A 13728-nucleotide genomic window follows, 5' to 3' on the forward strand; every position below is an offset into this window, starting at 1 on the left:
TCCTAACTCAAAATAAGACTAGTCCTAACTCTTTGTGAAATCCACCCCTGTTCTAGTGAAAGCAGCACACTGGCACATACATGTACACAAGATATATACCCAGCCAAGTGGGCATTACCAATCTGGGTAGTAAATTTACAAAAATGTATTTGGGCAGGTTTTAAAACTTTTTCATAAATTTTCCTCTGGTTCGAAGAAAAAAGATTTTGACAAAATCGGTGAAACCACAAAGTTACATCCCCTTACAGGAAAGGTAGTACATGTTTGGTAATTACTCAAAACAAACATTAACTTAAAAACTGACTTGGTAACAAGCAATGGAGAGCTGTTGATAGTATAAAACATTGTGGAAAACGACTCCCTCTTAAGTAACGTAGTTTTTGAGAAAGAGGTAATTTGTCACTAAAATAATAAAAGTCTTCTAGCTAGAAGTCTTTGATTCCTATCTGAAAGCACACAAATTCGTCCAGCAAGGGTGTTTTTACTTTCATCATTTTCTCTTAAGTTCGATGACTGATTGAGCCCAAATTTTCACAGGTGTGTTATTTTATGGTTATGATGGGATACACCAAGTGAGAACACTGGTCTTTGACAATTACCAAACGTGAACAGTGCCTTTAAGGTGATCCCTCTGCTGCCACTTTCAAAGTTGTATCGTAAACTTACATGCATACTATACGTATGTATAAGGCATTTGTAAAGCGCCACTACGTCAAGAACACAGCGTACTAGGTGTGATCCCTGGCTACACGGCAGTTACAGGTCGAATGACTTCTGACTGGCACCCCCAAACTAAGATACTTACACAGCAGGGTGACCACCAACATTTTGGCTAGATAGCTCAGTTGGTAGAGATGAGGACCAACATAAGTTAAATCCCGCTCTAAGTGTTTCTCTTCAGCCCCAAATATTTTGACTTGTCAGACTTGAGTTCCTGCTTTGGTTTTAAACTGTTTCGTCTCTCTTGATGTTTTTCTTTTCTAATAATTTGTTCATTTGTATATTCTGTGTTTTAGACTCGACTTCACACATTCCCCCCTGCATCGGATTTCTTTGATTTGAGTTCTTGCTTTGGTTTTAAACTTTGTTGTTTTTTCTGATTTGTTCATTTGTATATTCTGTGTTTTAGACTTGACTTCACACATTCCCCCTGCATCAAATATCTTTGACTTGAGTTCTTGCTTTGGTTTTTAACTTTGTTGTTTTTCTAATTTGTTCATTTGTATATTCTGTGTTTTAGACTTGACTTCACACATTCATCAAATATCTTTGACTTGAGTTCTTGCTTTGGTTTTTAACTTTGTTGTTTTTCTAATTTGTTCATTTGTATATTCTGTGTTTTAGACTCGACTTCACACCTTCCCCCTGCATCGGATTTCTTACTGCGCTGACGATAAGCAAGACAAGAGAATCTGTGCCTTCGTTTGTAAGGAGGAGGTTTCAAACAAGAACGTCTGCTTTGTCATTGACAGTGAGAAATGTGTAAGTATCATAGACCAAGTGCCCTTTGTTTATGTACTTCTATACTGCCCTCTATTGATATCTTCCCAGGGGTATGTTTAATGTTAGCCTGAAAATCAGGGCCCACTTTCATGGCTCTGCTTACCGCCGAATTCCGCGCTTATGACCACCAGTCTCCGCTTTATGTGATTAGTGGTGGTAGAGGGGGATTAACATCATCATTAATGGGAGGGACTTCTGCTCGGACAATGAGATCCCTGAGACTTGGTGGGCGTCTGTAGGCAACTATGGGTTCTTCCTGCACAGCACGTTGAAGTCGATCTGATGTGTGAAGAATATGATGTTTAGAACTGGTTATTTTACGAATGGGAGGGAGTGAGGGGTGGAAGGTGACAACAAAAGGAACAGCAGGTAGATAAACACATGTTGTTACCGTCAACCAAATACAGATACAGTCTCCTGACGATAACTAGAGCAAGCTAGTCGAAACAATGAGACCAATTCAAGAACTGACTCCTCTGCAGTACAGTTAAATGCGATCTTTTAAGCTAAAGTAGTAGTCCCAGCCTATTTCTATACCATCCGCCCTGGTAATAGTTAAAAGCAGGACAGTTCTTTTCAGAACTGAGAAGTCTCCTCATTTCAGAACTGAGAAGTCTCCCGAACCCCCGATTATCTACTCCGCGGCAGTAGAATAAAGGAAGACAGTTCTCCAAGAACAAACTCTACCTGGCAAGTAGATACACACATGGTGTTACCGCAAACCAAACATACATTGATACCTCACCATGCAATGCCTCAAATCCTATATACAAATAATATAGATTGATACCTCACCATGTAATCAATCAAATCCAACATATAAATACTGTTTATTAATATTATTAAAAACTTTCAGTGATTGGTCTTCTTCTCTTACTCTTTCCTTTCTTTTCAGGCTGAGGAAATAACTTTAACTGTAGGCCAGGCCTTTGACTTGGCTTATCAGCAGTTCATGCAAACATCTGGCAAGGAGATGGGAACGCAGAAACAACTGCTCTCACTTCAGAAAAAGGTAGTTTATAGAAATCGGGGTTCTGTTACACCCGTTTCAGTCAGGCGCGCCTTTGTTAGGCGCGCCAAAGTCGCTCCAAATCGAAGATCTGAATTAAGTTCATGCAAAGTTCGACATTAAAGCAGATAGGAGCGAGTGGACCAATTGAAGTCGAAAAGGTCCTTCTGGACCCACAATTTCTTTTGGTCAACCTAGAGTCGCTCCCAATCTATTTGGTTGGGCGCGAGAGCTGTGTGCGGTGCAGAAATGAGTCCACATGTTCATTGTTCAAATTCAGCAAAATTCATTCGACGTGTGCGCTTACGTGCGCGTCTGCACCGAGAAACTGTAAGATCTACCTGATTGACGTACTCAAAAAGTATACGCGCCTTTTGAACATGACGCACATGAAGCTCGCAGTTTGTACGCTCATCAGCAGATTGTGCGTTCACATTTGCTGCACTTTTTGGTTCGATGACACACAGAAAAGAACAATCGCACTATCATGCTTTTGTACTGGTTTGTACATAAACATGAATGTGCCCACACGGCTTCAAAACCTTAGTGCGTGTATAACCGGGTGTTAGCGCTCTAGTCAATACATATAGCTCTATGTTTTGATGGGATACACCAAGTGAGAACAAGTTTTCTCACTCGGTAGTACCAACTGTATACAGTGTTTTTAAATACATCATCTCTGTGTTTCAGGTGCAAGAGTTGGAGACGGAAAACGTCAAGTTGAGAATGCGGGTTGTTGAACTTGAAGCTTTGCGGGGACATCAGCCACCACCCTACAGCGAGTCAAACTCCAGTCCTGTCCAACCTCCTTTACTTAAGGTTAAAATCCTGACCATGACTAGTATGCGCGTATTGACTGGCAATGAGGTAACTAGTGTACGTCTATTCCCACGAGGGACTTTGAGTGACCAGAAGAGCGACCTAGTTCCCGAGGTCGAAGGCCGAGGGAAATAGGTCGCTCCCTGGTCACTAACGGGGCCTAGGGGGAATAGACGTACATGTACACTAGTTACCGAATTATGCCAGTCAATATGTGTTTCATAACACAGCTCGGTCTTAAATGTCAAATAAGAACAGAAATCTGGAAAAGAAAGGAAGTTTTGTAGTTGCTGTTCACGGTTCAAGTCAAGAGAGGGAGCTGTAACCGGGCACTATTTTCAAAGACTAGTCCCCGTCCAGGTTCTAGTTACCGCAAAACACGCACGCCCGATCACTAGACAATATTAGTTCATCCCACGTGACCGTGTTTCAGCCAACCAGAATACAGAACAAGCAAACTAGACGAACTGCTGAGACCTAAGAACTCATTCTGCAGTAATGAAGTTTATAACGAGAAGTCCACTAAAGCTAAAGTAGTACATTTAGACCTGGCCGATTTTCTACCTTCCGCCCGGGTAGAAGTTAATAAGCACGACAGTTCTTTTCTGAAAATCTACTTTGCGGTAGTAAAATATAAAACAAGACAAGTTCTCAAAAAAACTAAATCCACCTGGCAAGTAGACACATGGTGTTACCGAAATGGTGCCAAGTACACACGTGGTGTTACCGAAAACCCTAATAGTGAAATCCTTTGGAAATCACTTGTGCTGTCTCTTCACATTTTTTTACTCCTAAAGACTAGCAGAGTATACTGATCGAAAATTTGAAGAAGTGTACAGATATCAAAACTACATTTAAATGGTAAGCAAACATGTTATAAACAAAAGTAAATGACATCGAGTCAAAAACAAATTCGCTCAAGCAGCACAGTTCTTTTTGGAACTGGGAAGTCTCCTGAACTCTAAAAAATGTGTTCTGCGGCAGTAGAGAAGTCTCCCGAATTCCTAAAATTTACTCAGTGGCAGTAGAATACACAGAAAGACAAGTTCTCAAAAGAACGCAATTAAATCCCAGCAAGTAGATATTATACGCATGATGTTACCACAAATCAAATATTCCTTGATACAATAATGATAAAGACTTGTACTGCGCACATATCCGTAAAGGTGCAGAACTGATACCTCAACTTGCAATGCCTCAAATCCCATAGAAAATGTGAACACTTTTTAAAAATCTTCTGTACTTGTTTGACAGGACCTGGTGGGTTCCTCAAGTCCACAGCTAACCCCACCGGGCAGCTTTGAGAGTATGCTTTTCCAGCAACAAAACACACCCCCTACCTCGGGGGCTATTCCTGTAAACGCATCCCCTCCCACTGCCGCTGCAGCAACAACAGGACCCCCGGCCCAGTCTCCATCACATATCTCATCCGAGGCTGAATTCCTGTATGGATCGGGGATGGCTGGGACGACCAATGGCGTTGCATCACCCACATATAGTAGCAGCCCAGGTATTGCCGTTAAATTTGTGTTGTTTGTATTGTTTGCATGAAGCGCTTTGTTTTAATACTAATTTTCATTTTGTTTGTCTCTTTAAAGTGGTGGTCTTTCTGTTTGTAAATGGATTTTGTTCTGAATGACTTAATTTTGGAGAGGTGAGTCATTTTAGACCTGGGCCCAAATTCTTGGAGCTGCTTCAGCATAAAAAGTTGATAAGCACAACAAAATTATGCTTACCAGAATTAGATTACCAGCCAAACTGCCCTGTCACATGTGCAAATTGTGACTGGTATCCTGCTCATTTTTACTAAAGCAAAAAAAATACTGAGCAATTGTTTCTGCTTTTAAAAGCAGTTCTATGAAATTGGGCTGTGGGTCCAGTAGACCGCCATTGATGAGGTAAAACAATGTAAACGTGCTTAATGTGTATGCAACATGCACAACTCTCAGACTTTGATAGGTTTTTTGTTGACCTCAGTAAAGGCACTGTTTGCGCTTTTGACATATGCAAGGTGGTTTTTTTTGCATAAAAGTTGGTTTTTGGGGCATAAAAGCAAAGGCGTACTTCATAAAATTATCGAGAACATTTTACAGCTATTTTATGCATTCACACTTAATTTGCATTGCTGCTTACACGAATGAGCTAATGTGCAGTAGGAACTTTGAGGGCAGTCACATGGGCGTTGCTTGGCCAAACCGTCGAGAGCACCAGACTCAAGCTCTGGTGTTTATGTTCAGCAGAGTGTGGGTTTGAATCCCGTTTGTGACACTTGAGCATAATTGCTTTGTTCTTTGCACGGGAAATAACGCCGTATGTTCCATGAGCAGAAAACTCTGCTAGCAGGTTTTATCCCATTGGCCCCTGGCCCCAAAGCTGTACGAAAGTGTGTTGATTATTCATAGAAGCATGCCTTAAAACGTTAAACTAACAATTAATTAACAATGTTCTTCCTTTTATGATAAGCCATTATTTTTAACCAAATCCACTTGCACCGTGTTTTTTTACTAACACCCTATTTATCTAAAACTGTCAATGTTTTTTTCTTTTTAAAAAAAACCCCAAAACACTGGACCAAGTTACCAGTGTTTTGCATGCAACCTCTCATTCCTGTGAATGGTAGTAATTTCAGCAATGCACACACACACACACCTTTGACCAACTGCATAGAGCTGTTTAACTAAACTGCTCACAAAAAGTAAGGAAACTTTTTTCAATCCAGTATATTTGTTATTATTTAATACTCTTTGTGTATATGGTAAATATCATTGCAAAGCTGAACTGTTCCTCTTTAAAATTATACCAAAATTGCAATGATTACTTGTTGCTGGACTTCACCACGTTAATGAGAATGAGACAAAGTCACAAATCAAATGTGCCAAAATTAGCAATATTATTGTGTTACTGTATGAACAATCAAATTGACACTGTAATTCAAACTTCCTGATCTTAATCCACGTTATTGAGACAAGAAATTTGGTATAGAGCAAGACAACTTACTGATCTTAATACACTATATTGATACAAAAAGTTCAGTAACGAGTGGATGATCCGAAGGCGTTGATGACAGCCTGGCACCTTCTTATGCTGCACACAAGTCTTGTGATGCGCTGATGATGAGGGATGGCGTTCCATTCTTCATTAAGGAACCTGGTTAGTTCAGCCACAGTTGTTGTGTTGGTGGTTCTGGCACGGACAGCGAGGCCAAGCTGGTCCCACATATGTTCCATGGGATTCAGGTCTGGACTGTTAGCGGGCCAATCCATCCGGTGCACCCCAACATTTCTCAGGTAGTCAGTCACCAGTCGGGCTCGATGGGGGCGAGCGTTGGCATCTTGAAAGATGGCATTTGGTCCAAGAGTCTGCGAGTATGGGACTGCATTCGGCTGTAGAATATCGTCTTGCAAATACTCATCAAACAAGGTGTTTTTCATGAGATGAGGGTAAATTATTGTGTCCAATGAGCTCACTTGTGCACATCATTGTGTAAACCATTAATGGTTCTGAAAAGCTTGATCGGTTTGATTAATGAGCATTACCTATTGACCATACACAGACAACGGTAATTTTGGCACATTTGATTTGTGACTTTGCCTCATTGTTATTCGTGTAGCCAAGTTCAGCAACATGTAACCATTGCAATTGTGGTATCATCTTAAAGAGGAACAGTTCAGCTTTTCGAGGCAAATTTTAGTGGATCATTGTATTCTACTTTTATAAACATCTTTCCAACCATGTGCATTTTATAACAAACGGTTACAAACGCTTTTTGATAGACCCACTCGTCCGAACCAAGGCAAACTGTTCCTTTAACCTTCTTGAAGCCAATGTACTTGCATGGTTGTTTTTCTGTTTGTGTTTACTAACCCAAGGTAGTCCACAAGCTTCTCCTATTCGTATTCGGCGTCCACGCTCTTCCACTCTTCCTTCGTTTATTGAGGATGCCGGTTAAGTATTAGTTGCTGCTGTTTTTGTTAGCCTTTCTTCGGAAAAGTTTCCGTATGGCGCCATCACTTTTTCATTTCGATATGAAGTAAAATAGTGTCTAATTTACCTCAACGAGATATCCCTTTTTTGTGTAAAAAATTAGTGAAAAAGTGGTGGCGCCATACGGAAAGTTATCCCTTTCTTGTCTGTCTACCTTTAAACCCAGGCACTGGGGTGGATTTCACACAAGAGTTAGGACTAGTCCTAACTTATGACTGACTAGTCTTAGGAGATTTTAAAAACGTATGGCTAGTCCTAAGTTAGGATGAGTAACTCGTCCTAACTCGAGATAAGACTAGTCTTAACTGTTTGTGAAATCCACCCCTGGATACCTTTGGTAATTGTCAAAGACCAGTATTCTCACTTGGTGTGTCCCAACATGTACATAAAATAACAAATCTGTGAAAACTTTTGGCTCAATTTGTCCTTGAAGTTACTTGAAAATAATGAAAGAAAAAAAACACTCTTGCCTGATGCCTGAGAAAGGCTTCAGGCCTGAGGTCTTGCTCAGATTCAAATATTTTAGTAAGAGATTACCTCTTTCTCAAAAACTAAGTTACTTCACAGGAAGTTGTTTCTCACAGTATTTGATACTATCAACAGCTCTCTATTGCTTGTTACCAAGTACGTTTTTGTGCTCATATATATTTTGAGTACTTATCAAACATGTCCAGTGCCCTGGCAATTCCTATTTAACTAGTATTTAATCCAACCCCTTTTTTGTTTGTCTGTCAGACTTTTTGATTTACTTCTTCTAAATGTGCTGATTTATTTTAAAATGCGAGCTCCTTAACCAGCTGCATGGTAGTTGAGCAAATCCAAACAATATGGTTTTTCACTTTAAGAATTGTGTCAAATTTGGAGTTGGTGTTTTGAATTACCCAAACTGAGAGGCTTTATTTGAAATGCCTCGTGAATCACAGTTAACACTAGACAGATACATGTACGAACAACACAAAACTACAAAAACAAAAACTGGAGAAATGGATGATGGCTGAATATTCTGAATATTATTCAAAGTCATAATACAACTGTTGCACACTGTGATACGGGCTTAGTGTTTTTGTACACATGGTGTTTTGTATGAAGATGCCAGTTGCCCCTGTCACAGCATGCAGCACTTGCTTTGTTATACCACGGTAATAGACTGTATCGAACAACCACTTTTTTGCTATGAAAGTGGCTATATTGTAGGGGAGGCGTTATGTGCTTATGAACGCGTACGCAATGAAGCATGCAGTACGCAGCACGCAGCACGCAGCACGCAGCTCGCAGCAGTCCTGGTTTGATTTCTATGGCACACGCAGGCATACGACCATACACATGCTCACATCGCCATGTTGTTGGGCAGGTTTTGAATGGAAGATTATATTTGATACGGTCTATAAGATTGGGGCGACCTGTAGTCATTATTATGACTAAATAGGCACAGTTGAAATAGCAGAAGAACAGTGCCAGTAGCGATCACATTATTGGTGAACAACAATGGTAGTTGTTGCTGGAAATATTCCCTGTTCCCGTTGACACATCGCACAAGAATGTCAATCAACTTACCTAGTACGCAGTGCAATCAACAAATGGTGGGTCTGATCAAAGTACATCACTCAGGTTCTCCTGAGCCATTTACATGTGTCATTGCAGCACCTGATGTGTTTGGTTCTCGATCAATTGGTTCTCGACCAATGGGAGATTTTTGGACGGTCCTTTTTCATAGTTATCGCAAGTAGTGAGCGTGCTTAGACCTAGGCGCGCAATACTGAGCATGTGCGCGCATGCTCAGAGCCGCAAAATAAAGACCGTGATGCCTGCTGCCGCTAGCGTCTCAAAAGTCCTGCATGAAATTGACGATCTATTACCATGGTGTAACATTAATGATTGTTTGAGAAGACTTTGATTAAATGTTCCTACAGCATTCTTCTTGGTGTACACACACACTAATCCATACCCGGTTAAATGTAAAGTTATTATTTGAACTGTTTGTATTTCAGCAGGTACATCGGTTAAGAGCAGACCGAGACCGCAAGGTTTGGCAACAATCCCGCAAGGTAAAAATAAACTCTGTTATAATGTAAACAAAATGTATAAAAAGTATGTAGACAATTTTGCCCTCAAGCAAACGTCTTTACCAACCATTTAGTCCTAAAACTGCCCAAAGTCGCCCAGCCTGTTCTGTTACTCTACAAACCACCCAAAACCGTCCCACCCCAAACCACCCTGCCTGTTACTTCTCAAACTGACCACTCTGCCTGTTAAGCCCGGTTTATACTTCCTGTGAATGCGAATGCGAAGCGAATGTTGACGTCACAAAATTCGCAACGAATATTTGCCAGCAGTTCAGCTCTGTGCAACTCACTTGCGAATATCGCTGCGAAAAGAATAGTTGAGACGTCAAATTCATGTCAAATTGGCTTCGCATTCGCAGGAAGTATAAACCGGGCTTTACTACTCAATCCAGCTCATGGAGTATGTAGCCGACTTGCTCAGTCTATTGATGATGCTTTGTCACACTAAACTATTAACTTTATATGTGTTCAAAACTTTAAATGTTCTCCTCTTTTATAAATAGCGTTTTTGAGCGTACAGTTTGGTTTGGGTGTATACAGTCAATGTTCCCAAACATAATAGTGTCATAGTATTGTGTCAACCTTATCTCAAAATGGCTTATAGAATTACTTCAAAAGGTTTTACTCACCAGAAGATAGAGAAAAAAAGCGTTTTATAGAAAGTTGAAAATAATGATCTTTTTTTTTACAGTTCCAAGCCTTGCTCCTCCTCCGCCTACCACTAGACCTCGAAGGCTAACAACAAGCGCTTCATCTTTGACTAGGCCAGGTAAGGTTATCTTAAAGTAGCTCTTTTTGCTAGGATATTTACTGCTAAGAAGTGGACATCAACACTGACAGTTTTCTTTCAATATAACTACCTCCCACCTCCCATGTCCAACTGTCCATCCCAAGCCCTGGATAGGTATGCCTATAGAACATAGAGATACATGTAGAAAACAATAATTGACAAAGGGAAAACAACCAGATGGTGTCAAAATGGGGGGGGGGGGAGAGGACGGGCACTTATCAACAAGTGAAGTTTTAATTTTTAGATTGTTAGCGTGAAGCACCTTTTTAAAGCGGTATTGCTTGCATTCGCTGGTAACGCCGCTTTGGTAAGGACTGCCTGAAAAAAAGAAAAAAGGATTTGTTCAGACGAGGGAGTGCACACGGTTCTTTGCGAAAATTACACATTGTTTGACGAAGGTTGGTACCTACTAAAAAATTTCACAATGTTTGCGAAAATTTTGCAAGGAATGTAGAACATTTCAATTTTTTGTTCAGTCCTTTCATACAAAGCTCATGATGTTACATTTCACAACCAGTGAGAACATTTCACCAGGAATGCTGTTTTTTTTTCTTCTTTCGTGTGAAAAGGGCTGTAGCAAAATTGTTTACACGCTTTTCAATTTTGTTTATTTACAAGATGCCTTTGGAGATCGCTCTAATGACCCCTTCGGCCAGACTCCGTTCGGTCAGAACCAATCCCCTGGAGTCGCTCGCAGTAATCCTTTCCACGCTTCTCTTTCGCACCTGGAGAATTCAGGAAACAATAATTACCGGGAAATACAGGTTGGTCAAAATTGTTATCATAATTATTTGTATATATCAATATAAACCACAAGAGAAATTGACTGGGTAAATTTTTTAAATGATTTTTTTTTGGGGGTTGAACGATGAATTGGCGTTAATCCGGAGGTCGTTGGTTTGAATCCCACTCTAATCAATTCTTTGTTCAACCCCCTAAAATCATAATTTGTTGTAAAAGATGCATAAAGATGTTTTTTCAGAGGTGCTCAGGGGTCAATTTCACAATGGAAAGTCCTTACTTAGGACTAGTCGGTTTACGAGTTATTAAAAATAGAGGCTAGTCCTTAGTAAGGCTGATTAACTCATCCCAACTCAAGATAAGAGTAGTCTTACAACTCTTTGTAAAATCCACCCTAGCAGCTACAAACAAAACATTTATATAAAAAGATAATTACCAAGAACATTAAACAGATATTGAAATGTAAGAACAGCCAAATTAATGTAATGGCCAGATATACAATGTATAAAAAAAACAAATCTTAAAGGCAGTGGCTCTATTGGTAATTACTCAAAATAATTATTGGCATAAAACTTTTCTTGGTAACGAGTAATAGAGAGAGGTTGGTAGTATAAAACATTCCGGTAAACGGCTCCCTCTGAAGTGACGTAGTTTTCAAGAAAGGAGTAATTGTCCAAGAGTTTGATTTCGAGACCTCAGGTTTAGAACTTGAGGTCTCGAAATCAACCATGTAAACGCACACAACTTCGTGTGACAAGGGTGTTTTTTTCTTTCATTATTATCTCGCAACTTCAATGACCGATTGAGCTCAAATTTTTACAGGTTATTTTATGCATATGTTGAGATACACCAACTGTGAAGTCTAGTCTTCGACAATTACCAATAGTGTCCACTACCTAGATCTAAAACCACAAGGACATGTACAATAAAGACCACGGTTATACACGTTTCAGACAGCCGCGCAAGAGTCACAACGAACCAAATAAAGTAGGAACGACTTTAAAATCGACCCAAGTAAATTTTGGTTTCAGACAGGCCAACTTTACATGACATTACATTGGCTCGGCTCATGACAAGATTGACGCCTGAAACCAAGTCACTCCAGAGTCATTCTGAGCGACTGCAACAGTCGATCTTTCGACTTCTAGTGTGTTAAGTCGCTCCTAACTGTTGCAGTTGTCAAACTTTTAATATGTACTTAATTCTGAATTTGGTTCGGCGCGACTCTGGAGCGCCTGTCTGAAACGGATGATAGAAATCTGGGCATGCTCCATGTGCCCCACCTAATAGAATCTGTTTCTTAAAACTTGCTGCAGTAGGGGGCCAAGGGATTTTTTAAGCGAAGGGGGAATTGCATTAAATGAGTTGACACCAGGAGCAGCAAACTTACGTTTATCTGAATTTTTAGATTACCTTGTGAAACCACTTGGTTTTGTTCGTTTATAATCTTGTGAGGCCATGCCCCATTGTGATTGTGATTTTGTCTGAAATCTCACCGACTATTAGGAAGGGTTTTCTCACGGATTGACCATTGGGACTGAGGACCTGTCATTGGCCGACTTGGACCCGTTGAATAACCTGAGTAATTGTTAAACGAGAGGCGATGAGGACTTCACCATGGCAACAACACCGAGTGCCTCATTACCACGGCAAAGTGCCTTTTTGCCAAGGAAGGTCACTACACCAGCTGTATCATCACCATGGCGAAAACATCCCCTGCCTAACCATCATTGCAACAACATCATGTGCCTCGTCACCATGGCGACAACATCATGTGCCTCATCACCATGGCAACAACATCATGTGCCTCATCGCCATGGGAACAACATCAGGTGACTCCTCCTTCATCATCTTCGTTTCGTTGTTGGAGTTGACCGTTAATGCATGCTTCATATCATTCCACATGAATCAGGGCTAGTCCAAGAAAAGATCACCCCTTGGTCCTAAACACATCGCACCATTTTCTAAATGTTTTTAAGTACACAATCATCCCAAGGAATTGGAGGCCATTCAGAATAGTAAATGTTTAAAAACAAAATGAATTGTTTCAAAATTTTTTATGGGTTGGTCAAATAAAAATAAAAACTGAAAAAAAACCCCCAAAAAACCAAAAAAAAACCTGAACATTCAAATTCAGTTTTTATTATAAAAAAACATTTGAGCAAACAAAAAAGAAGAAAAAGACACCCGGCTGGCCAAGATCATCAACTTCATTCCTGATAAAACTACAAACTAAAGGCCAAGTCACACCGCAGCGATAAGGAAAACGATAACGATAACTATAACGGCGCAAAGCGAACGCATTCTATTGGTTGAAATGCTCCGTTATCGGGGCCTTTAGTTGTTTGTTTAAGACAGGAAAAGCTGTTTGAAACAACTGAATGGCAACTAAAAACAGAAAAAACCTTTGGGTATACTCCTTGCAGATGCCCAACATTCGAATTAAAAAGTCACTGAAATCAACAACTGTCTAAAATTCTTTTCAGAGGGTTCAACTTAGTGAATGTCCCGTGCAGAACTCTTGGACTAGCCCACCACAATACCCGTTGTTTACAACAACTCCCGTTGTTTACAACAACACTCTTTGTTTACAACAACAGTAATGATATAGATAGTGGAGCCATTTCGGTTTGCATTTTGGATCCCGGATTAGCCAGTTTGACTTCCTCCATGATAACAAAAACAAACAAAGAAGAAAAAATCGCCAAGAGTGCTATCAAATTATTGTAGATTTTCTAACTGACTTGTTAAAAGACATTTCCTATAAGATTTTACTATACCTCATTCATACTCATGACCGAGAGTCGAGTTCTCATTGG

General features: G+C 40.2%; 1 protein-coding gene across 1 annotated transcript in view; it reads left to right on the top strand.

Annotated features, from left to right (window-relative positions):
• LOC117288563 (PTB domain-containing engulfment adapter protein 1-like) overlaps nt 1–12974 on the top strand; it is a 31912-nt gene extending 18938 nt beyond the window's left edge. Inside the window, exons 6-13 of the mRNA XM_033769470.1 lie at nt 1345–1482; nt 2399–2515; nt 3203–3331; nt 4586–4841; nt 9304–9360; nt 10070–10147; nt 10787–10932; nt 12416–12974. Coding sequence (XP_033625361.1) covers nt 1345–1482; nt 2399–2515; nt 3203–3331; nt 4586–4841; nt 9304–9360; nt 10070–10147; nt 10787–10932; nt 12416–12502 — 1008 coding nt within the window. The 3' untranslated portion in view covers nt 12503–12974. The remainder of the gene's footprint in view (nt 1–1344; nt 1483–2398; nt 2516–3202; nt 3332–4585; nt 4842–9303; nt 9361–10069; nt 10148–10786; nt 10933–12415) is intronic.
• Nucleotides 12975–13728: the final 754 nt, after the last annotated feature.

This window comes from Asterias rubens, chromosome 3 (genome assembly GCF_902459465.1).
Source record: "Asterias rubens chromosome 3, eAstRub1.3, whole genome shotgun sequence".
NCBI lineage: Eukaryota > Metazoa > Echinodermata > Asteroidea > Forcipulatida > Asteriidae > Asterias > Asterias rubens.